The 10,487-nt window shown below is 40.0% G+C and overlaps 1 protein-coding gene across 2 annotated transcripts; it reads right to left on the bottom strand.

Moving 5' to 3' along the window:
* Positions 1–612: 612 nt before the first annotated feature.
* On the bottom strand, positions 613–9,541 carry LOC121870618. Of its 2 annotated transcripts, none has more exons than XM_042372462.1 (5): positions 9,331–9,541; positions 4,485–4,666; positions 3,711–3,863; positions 3,502–3,614; positions 613–2,100 (listed from the first exon to the last, which is right to left on the bottom strand). In XM_042372462.1, exons 1-5 carry the CDS (start codon positions 9,335–9,337, stop codon positions 1,881–1,883), a joined length of 675 nt encoding a protein of 224 aa, XP_042228396.1. In that variant the 5' UTR covers positions 9,338–9,541; the 3' UTR covers positions 613–1,880. The 2 variants fall into 2 exon arrangements, with proteins under 2 accessions (XP_042228396.1, XP_042228397.1); XM_042372463.1 differs by lacking the exon at positions 9,331–9,541 and adding an exon at positions 9,163–9,318.
* Positions 9,542–10,487: the final 946 nt, after the last annotated feature.

Genomic DNA, 10,487 nt, shown 5'->3' with positions numbered 1-10,487 from the left:
TCTGATGTCATTCGTGGATTGAATGTAAAATTTTTAATATAATTATTTGTGAGCAAAACTGGTACTTGATACCTAAAATTGTGTCCTAAAATGTATGTATGTTTAACTATTTTGGCAGCTTAATGTAGTAGTTGTTTTATATTAGTGCTGTTTAGGCTTGGAGTTCACCAGTGTGTTTTGGGTAGTCACTGCTGGTCATTGGACGTCTGGGTCAGTCAGTGGTGGACACCTTCTCTAATATGGTTTAGTTAAGTATTATATATTCAGTGCTGCTCTATTATTATGTATTGTGTGTATAGTGCAATCAAAATATTGTTATAATGTGGTTTATGGTTTATATACTGTAAGATTGTGAAATGGAGTACCATCGTACCATATGTTTTCCTATGTGTCGAGGTGGAGCCTGTCTGTGGCAGCGCCGGGTTGCCAGTCACCAGCTGACGCTGTAAGAATAAAGTCTACAAGGAACGTGGTCTATGATTCAAACCTCTCACATATATACTGTGTACATATTAATTGTTTATTAAGGATGGAAAACCAAGTGCAGTTTAACTTGGTAAGGAGTCATTACCTACTATGGTTTGTCCTATGCTAAATATTTACAAAGTCCAATAATCGTGTATATTATTTATTCTCTTGAATTAATTTTTACATCCATTATATAACATGCACATTTATTATTGTAAACTTTTATTAAATTTTATTTAAATATTTCGTGTCGTGGATAATTCCAAACCTTCATTCCTGAACTGTTGTGATAAAGTAAGAGGCTGTGATTGAACCCATGATGCACAATTTCGTCCTTATTTGTGTTTATAGCTTTTGCATTTTACCATTGTTTGTCGTGTATTGAAATAACATTAATTATAAGTGATAAATATTAAGGGTTAAGTTGTGCTGAGTTGCCAATTTGTTTTTTGTTGAGCCATGTGCCCTCATTATTATATTCAACTTTAACTTAAGTTGCTAAGTTATGGCATAACAATATAGTTTATAGAAATATATTGCAGAAATAACTTGCCCACCCCGTTGTTACTGAACCAACCTATAGGCATTGATACATTCGTACAATAGCGCCTATTCTTCATATAATGCATTTTAATATACTGAAGTCAGTACCGTTTGTGCTGTATTGTATATTCCATTTTGCAAAAATATCAAATTGCAAGTAAATGTCAGTGGGCGTATTCGAGATGGTAAATGGACCATTTATAAAACGAATGTTTATTTTACCAAGTGTGGCTTCTGAGATAGATTATTGTTACTAAAGTTTTATACTTATTTACAACAGATTAAAAACACGTTTACTAATTGTCAGAGGCATCATTTATGTATAGTTCGAGGAAAAACTAAAGAGTAAAGTTTGACCAACTCTGTCTCAGGCGAGGTTTGGAATAAATTTTCAGAGCAACACAGAGTATTTTACAGTAAAGGATAATTATTCTACTTAAGAGAATATACTCCAGCCAGTTCTTCAGTAAGCGCGATGGTAGTAGCTACAACTTTACACAATTTTATTTGAGCAAAAATATCGCACAGTTAACCAATGCCCTTCATAATTATCTTTTACTGCAAATTATCAATGTGTTGGTTTGAGAAATTATTCCTAGATATCTAAAGTTGGACGTCGACAACCTACTAAATATATATATATATATATATATATATATATATAATTTGTTTTTATTTAATAATCTGGTGTTATCACACAAAATTATGTAAAGTGCAATGGGTTTAATGCGTTTTTCTTTCCGCCGCTTGGTGGCGCCACATTGGGGGTAAACGCGTTCGCCCCTTTGGAGTGAGCTATCTTCCTGTAGTCGGAGAACCCTTGCTTCTACTATATGGCGCTGACTGCAGGTGGGCCAACTACGAATCAGTTAACGTCGCTGCAATCGTCGAGATTTGCCGTGGCGGACCCAAGCAGCTGCTCCAACTGATTTTCGTTTTTGTATTCTTTTGTTTTGTTTTTGTGTTATCTTCACATCACCCTTAACTCTCGCTTTTATCTTCATTAAAGGGTTTTCGTCTCCATTGGCGAAGCTTCCGACCGATTCCATAAAGTTACGTGGTGATAATCCGGACGGCATTTGGTGGGTCCTGTGAAAGTGAGAGAATCATAATAATGAAGGTGATAATCATAGACGAGAGACAACACTTACTTCACACCGACGAGAGACAACACTTACTTCACACAGACGAGAGACAACACTTACTTCACACAGACGAGAGACAACACTTACTTCACACAGACGAGAGACAACACTTACTTCACACAGACGAGAGACAACACTTACTTCACACAGACGAGAGACAACACTTACTTCACACCGACGAGAGACAACACTTACTTCACACCGACGAGAAACACTTACTTCACACCGACGAGAACAACACTTACTTCACTTACTTCACACAGACGAGAGACAACACTTACTTCACACAGACGAGAGACAACACTTACTTCACACCGACGAGACAACACCTTACTTCACACCGACGAGAGACAACACTTACTTCACACCGACGAGAACACACTTCACACCGACGAGAACAACACTTACTTACTTCACCGACGAGACGAGAGACAACTTACTTCACACCGACGAGAGACAACACTTACTTCACACCGACGAGAGACAACACTTACTTCACACCGACGAGAGACAACACTTACTTCACACCGATGACAACACTTACTTCACACCGACGAGACAACACTTACTTCACACCGACGAGAGACAACACTTACTTCACACGACGAGAGACAACTTTACTTCACACCGACGAGACAACACTTACTTCACACCGACGAGACAACACTTACTTCACACCGACTTCACACCGACGAAGACAACACTTACTTCACACCGACGGAAGACAACACTTACTTCACACAGACGAGAGACAACACTTACTTCACACCGACGAGAGACAACACTTACTTCACACAGACGGGAGACAACACTTACTTCACACAGGCGAGAGACAACACTTACTTCACACAGACGAGAGACAACACTTACTTCACACAGACGAGAGACAACACTTACTTCACACAGACGAGAGACAACACTTACTTCACACAGACGAGAGACAACACTTACTTCACACCGACGAGAGACAACACTTACTTCACACAGACGAGACAACACTTACTTCACACAGAGAGACAACACTTACTTCACACAGACGAGAGACAACACTTACTTCACACAGACGAGAGACAACACTTTCACACAGACGAGACAACACTTCACACACGACGAGACAACACTTACTTCACACCGACGAGAGACAACACTTACTTCACACCGACGAGAGACAACACTTACTTCACACAGACGAGAGACAACACTTACTTCAAACAGACGAGAGACAACACTTACTTCAAACAGACGAGAGACAACACTTACTTCACACAGACGAGAGACAACACTTACTTCACACAGACGGGACACAACGCTTGCTTCACACAGACAGACGAGTGGCAACACTTACTTTATATAGACTAAGTCCGAGGGTATAGTCTTGAAGCAGAGAACTTCGTAGGATTTGTTGTTCAGCTCATTACTTCCATGTGGGACGTAGCAAACCTTGTGGCTCGGGTGGACCTGTTAACATAATAATAATAATAATAATAATAATAATAATATTAATAATAATTGTAGTAGTAGCCTGAAAATCTGTTTAGGTGGACACATGCTCACCTTGCCATACGCCATCACCCCTTCGACCATGAACCTGCCGATGTAGAGGATCTCGCCTTCCTCGGAGACCCCGCCCCCGAACGCTCCCCGGGGCACATTGCCATTCACGTCAGGCACCCACTCTAAGTCAACATCGTTTGACTTATCGAGGACCTGAACAGGAGAGAAGTCAGGGTTACACAGCGTCTGATCTGTACAGCAACTACACAATAAAGTATATGATGGTTATAGTGATTGATTATAACAATGTGACGCTATTAATACGGCAAAGAATTAATAAGCCTGCCTCAAATATTAACAAAGTTTATACCTTCCTTCTCCAGCACCTGTACACGAAAGCACTTATCCTATTTCTGTGCTACCTTCTCTCCAGACTTTTCAACATTATCAGTCAATTTAAATATTGAGGGACCCTGAGACTTCTACAGTAGTTCAGGGTCCCAGATCTGTTTCGAATGCAGCTAGTTTTCGCAACATTCATTAATTATCCCGCTGCGTTGTTTAGCATTCATCTTGTTATTATTATTGATGGCAGCTGAAGGGTTAGTGTGGTGAATTGGTGACATCACCTCTGTATCACTCAGTCACTGCTACCAAAGTTACCGAGACTGAGAAACGTCTTATTTACACACATACACAAGTTGAACAAACATATCGTGCCATCTTTGAACACCTTAAGAAAAATCAGTCAGCGGTGGCGACGTTTTGGACCAGAGCCTCGCGACAAACCCTGATTGAACATCACGGGAAATCCTGAGAATAAATTGCACGTACGTAGTAATTAACTTTGGTGTGAGCTTTGCATCCCCACGGGATGACACAGCGTTTCTCCCCGAAGAGGAGCATGCCAGGGATGAAGCCGGCCCCATGTTCTGCCGCCGCCACGACCCGCGCGCTCTTGTTGCTGCCAAGTAGGAAAGGCTCCCACTCCTCCCCGCACTGGATCCACCTTAATCCTGATAGACAGATATATAGATGTAGATAAATAGTGAAACATATATTTCTTCAGTAAAATTGTCTTTTAGTTGACTTGGGTTCACAGCTAGCACATGTTTTTCTTATTATGCCCTGAGGGCGACAAATAGAGTATGGGTATACCAACAATGGTAGATCTAAGATTTTGGAATGGGAGGGCTGGTGAGTTGAGAGTTGTTCTTAACTCAGCATAAAAAATAACGCCTAAAACACGCAAAGTTCCGTGAGAAGTAATATTTTGTACATTACCAGGTAACCCCTTCCCTCCTTTAGTGGGCGCTAACTGAAATAGTTTTTTCTTCACCTCAAGCTGTGCTTCTATACAATGTCTTCTAATTGGTTAGCTGGCCTCAGGGCGTGATGAATAATGGGTAAATAACGAACCATATATGGGCACGACATATGACATATCACGAATATAATTTCGTGAAGCGAGTCTTATACTGTCTTTGTTTAACTTCACATGAAAATATTTGCAAATGAAGACGTAAACCCGGATAAATTTTTCACGATGTCACGCGGTAGTAGGTAGTAGGCAGCTACCAAACAGGGAGGTACTACCGCCTGGGAAGATATTGGAAGCATAGTGTGTTGTCTAATGGTAGACCCTGCTGCCATATGTGACCAAGTCCCAGGTTGCTGATCTGATTTTCTACCTCATTTACACACAATTGCAGGGTTTCAGTTGTTTCTCTTACTTCGACAACACAAAATACATCGTTTCTCACTACTTTTTTTAATTTTTCATTTATTTATTATTACTCTTATTTTATTTTTTAATAATTTTTATTAAATATTTTTTTGTATTTTTTATAATTTTTATTTTATTATTATTATTATTATTATTATTATTATTATTATTATTATCCCCCGGGCCCCGATGTGGGTCAGTGATCTGTGCCCGGGTGAGCTAGTGCCCGTAAAAAAAAAAAATAAATATATATATATATATATATATATATATATATATATATATATATATATATATATATATATATACACACAGTATATAAACACCATACGAAGACAACTACAAGCTCGCCAGGACGAATATAAGTCATCTTCACGCAGAGGTTGGTACATCTATATAATATTCTACCCGCTCAAGCTGTGGAAACGAGAACAAGTACTAGGCTTTATTACTTTTATCCTCTTCGCCGCAATGGCTCCTGAATATATCGGAACCTGCTCCAGTGCTGGTCAAGTCTGGCCTTGAAAGAGCTCACACTCGGTGCCGTCACAATGCTCTCCGGCAGATTGTTCTAGGAGTTCACAATTCTCACTCCGAAAAAAGTTTTCCTCACAGTTTTCTGGATTTGTGGCTTCATCAACCTTAAGCTGTGACCCCTTATACCCCACAAGGGGTCCGCACATCCGCCAGGTCCAGGTATGTACATTCGACTGAGTAGTGCCCCCTGAGATGTTTATACACTTCACTTCGATTAGGTTGCCCCCTGCCCGTTTGAGGTATAAGCTCGGTAGTTGCAGGCGCTCCAATCTCTGGGTAACTGAGGTTCTTTAGAGCAGGCACCAGTCTGGTGGCCCTCCTTTGGACATTTTCAATCAATTGACAGTCTCTAGCATACCTCGGGGATCAGACGGGGTACAAATACTCCAGACGGGAAAGCACCTCACTCTTGAGGATCGTGACGAGTGACGAACCATCCAGATATCTAAACGACCTTCTTATAAGACCCACTAGTTTTGTTGCCTGATTCCCCTTCTTTTCACAATGGCCCGAGAACTTAAATTCATTGTCGACATACACACCCAGGTCCTTTTCACATTCGGTCTCGATTAATGCAGTCTCTTCGTCCTGTTGGGACATGCAATACGCTTCCTTACTATTGCAGCGACCCAGGTGCATCCTTTTGCCCTTCGTGACATTGAATTTTAGCAGCCATTCCTCGCCCATTCTAAAGCTGATCGAGATCTTTCTGCAGCTTTTCACAGTCTGTTTGGTTCTTAATTTCCCTAAATAACTTGGCATCGCCTGTAAACATTTGTATGGAGGAGTGTATAGCTTCTGGCATATCATTTATGAAACAAACAATGGGCCCAATACACTGCCCTGTGGTACCCCGCTAGTCACAGGTACACATGACGATTTCGTACCATTTATCACCACGCACTGATTGTGGTCAAACAGAAAGTCTCTGATCCCAGCTAAGACACTTCCTCGAATCCCGTACCCGTACCCTTCTAATTTAATTCTCAGCCTTTCATGTGGTACACTGTCGAAAGCCTTGATAAAATCTCGGTATATAGTTCCGCCTTGTTCTAGAATTTGAGTCCAAACATCTACTGTAGTAGGTAGTAGGCAGCTGTCAAACAGGGAGGTACTACCGCCTGGAAAGATATTGAAAGCATAATGTGATGTCTAATGGTAGACCCTGCTGCCATATGGCATCACAGGAATTGTGACCAAGTCCCAGGTTGCTGATCTGACTTTCTGCCTCATTTATGCACAATTGCAGGGTCTTAATTGTCTATCTCACTTTGACAACACAACATACATATATCGTTTCTCACTCGTTATTATTATTATTATTATTATTATTAGTAGTATAGTGGTTATTATTATTATTATTGTTATCACTTATTTTATTACATTATTTTTAAATGTGTATTTAAAAAACATTTGCTATGAATTATTATTATTATTATTATTATTATTATTAATACATTTTCGTCCCCCAGGCCCCAATGTGGGTCAATGACCTCTGCCCGGGTGGACTAATCCCTTAAAATAAAGCAGGATCTTCCCGACATGAAACCCTGTTGGCAGTCCTTTACAAGGTTGTTTTGTAGCAGATGTTCCATCATGGCATCTCTTACGTTGCTCTCTAGTACTTTGCATAGTATGCTGGTCAGGCTCACTGGTCTATAATTATTCGTGTAGTGACGATCGCCTTTCTTGAATATAGGACACACATAAGCCATTTTCCAGTCATCGGGACCTTTTGCTTCCCCAGACATTTGCAGAACAGGATCTTGAGGGGCTCTGCAAGCTCGTTACACAGTTCTCTTAACACTCTGGGGTGGACCATATCTGGGCCGGGAGTCTCGTGAATTTATAGCTTTGACAGTTTATTTCTTATAACCTCATCCGAGAACACAATGTGGGCCAGCTCTGTGTCAAACCGTCTTTCCTCAAACGCAGGAAGATTGTTCGCATCCTCTCTTATGAACACCGATGAAACAAATTTGTTCAGCACCCCCGCCTTATCCTGGTCAGAATCTGCATAACTATTATACCATCTTCAGGCCTCAGGTCCGATATGCCTATTCGCTTTTTTAATTTCGACTTTGCGTAGCGGTAAAAAGTCTTTGGGTTTGATTTGACCTCACTAGCAATCTGCTTCTGCAATTCTTTTTCAGCCCGTCTACACACTGACTTAGCCTGGTTCTTGGATCTGGCGAACATCCTCCTGTCCTGCTTATCATTTCTTCTAACCCACGTCTCGAAATCCTGAGTGTGTCATATAGTCCTTGAACACAATCAAGGACAATGGGACTAACTTACCATCTGTTGACACTGTTATAATGAGACTAAGATTGGGATACAAATATTAATGGCAGATAAGTGGAGGGGCGGGTCAACCTTGTCAATTGTGTCATCTTACGGATGCACATACACTACAACATTATGTATTAGGATGTGAAAAAATTCGACCATACAGGAACAGTAAGATCACTACTTTAAAGAAACAAGTTTGTTGGATGATCAATAATGGGAAAATTTAAGTAATTCTTGCAATGTATAAAAATTTTACTCCAAGGATATGACATTTAATTTTGTGTAGGATTGTTATCTGTTCTTTTAATGTAGTACAGTGTTCATGCCAATATGAACTATTTCATTGATGTAAAAATAATTATTGTAATAATATTTATAACTTTTTGTAAACCCCAGAAGGGGATGGCAACGGTGAGGGTGGGAGTAGTATACTACCCTGTCCTTTTGATGTAATAACTCTATGGTCAATAAAGTATTTCAATTTCAATTTCGTGGAGCAACAGAAGCGACGACAGAATTTTTGTTCGCGATTATACACACGGTAAAAAAAAAACACGGTGTAAAACAATATGGCACCCCGTACGATGGATATTGTGTAATGCCCCAAAGTGGGACAGGATCAACGGGCATATCGCAATACCCATCGTCCGTGGATCATTTTAGATAGGAGGCCCCTTGTTAACCCTTGCACCCGGGCCCCTTGAATTATAGGAACGGTCCTGATCCAATTGTAAACCTGTATGCAATTAACTGATAATAATAATAATAATAATAATAATAATAATAATAATAATAATAATAATAATAATAATAATAATAATAATTATTATTATTATTATTATAGGTAGGCATTCGAAGGAGTGTAAGTTGGCTTGAGTTACCAATTCGTTAATATCCATAGGTGAATAGTTCCTTGTTAAGCCGACTCAAAATTATGAACACAATAGGATAACTGACCTTTGACTGCAGTCACCCTCCAGGCTCCCAGCGATTACACCATCACTTGCAATAAGTGTCTGCTTCGACAAACATACTAATTTTATTCCAGCGCACGTTATGTCTAATCACTAACACACTCTAACACTATTGATCTTAATAGTTGTCAGACATATATTATAGCCTTACTTGTCATTGTAAAAGTAATCCCACACACGAAGCTAGGAAGGCGGCTGGTGCTTGCGCTAGCGTTTGTGGTACCACTAGTTGTACGAGGAAAGGGAACACCAAGTCACGCCACTCGCTCCTGGCCTCGTGCGTCATCAGCCAGGGCTCCTCCCACCTTCCATGACGCCATCTACCCGGGCTCCTCCCAGCCAGCCAGCCACGGCAAGTTGTATCTTGCACGAACAAATCATACAGTAATATAAGTGTTATACTATCCAGGTCATACCTTGAATATATCCATATAATAATCAACTTAGTCTTATGGTCATTTGTGATATATTTTTCCTGTTCCTTTCAAACAGATTATCTACAAGAAAATCGGCCATTGTCTTTTGCTATACTCATGATAACCGAGTTGATTGTAGATAATCGGTTTAAAAGAAACATGAAATACAGGTATTAGCACTTTGTTAAGAAATAAGCCATCGGCAAAGCTATTCTACACAAATTAGAAAGTAACTGCAGTCTGCAGCTGAAATCGGGGAATTGCAAATAAAGATGGAAACTTATGAGTAGTGTAGTTTCAGCATATAAAACACAAGATATATACAAAACTGAATCCGTAGTGTTACGAGTTGGGGATTTAGAATATAGTTATACGTCTACCCAGATCCCAACAGGTAACAAAAAAAAAAAAAACAAAGACAATCGGACTATAAAAGGGTAGACAAAGGATGCGAGTTTTCGTTGTATATAATAAAGTACCATAAATCCCTTAACAAAATATTCAGCTTATAAATTACCCTTAACCAAACTTAACCTAAACATTAACAGTATATACATATTAATAAACATAAAACAATCTTGAAGCAAGTGGACGTGGGGGAGTTAATACAAAATATAAGTACTTAAGTGAGGAGCTGAGATGGCTGACGAGTAAGGCTGAGTATTGTAGAAGACGGTAGGTAGTCACTGCACGTAGGTTTAGAGGATAGATGATCCTGTGGTCACGTCCCAGAGCCAAGTCCTCTCTCCTCGAATTGGAGCTGACAAAGAAGACTTTGAGGAGGTGACGCAACAACCAGGATATGGAGAAGGGAAACCTCGGAGTGGTAACTAAGACGAGTCATACTCGTGTCTCGTCCCTAGATGGCGTTGCTCGTGGTGCTGGGTAGGTA

This window comes from Homarus americanus, unplaced genomic scaffold (genome assembly GCF_018991925.1).
Source record: "Homarus americanus isolate GMGI-L3 unplaced genomic scaffold, GMGI_Hamer_2.0 scaffold56333, whole genome shotgun sequence".
NCBI lineage: Eukaryota > Metazoa > Arthropoda > Malacostraca > Decapoda > Nephropidae > Homarus > Homarus americanus.
This window is presented reverse-complemented; position numbering and strand designations above follow the sequence as displayed.

Excerpts from the sequence above, each read along its gene's own strand:
- LOC121870618 (XM_042372462.1), bottom strand. Across the intron at positions 3,864-4,484 it reads ACACCAAAGTTAATTACTAC|GTCCTCGATAAGTCAAACGA; the intron begins GTACGTGCAATT and ends TCTCCTGTTCAG. Across the intron at positions 3,615-3,710 it reads GGGTGATGGCGTATGGCAAG|GTCCACCCGAGCCACAAGGT; the intron begins GTGAGCATGTGT and ends TTATGTTAACAG.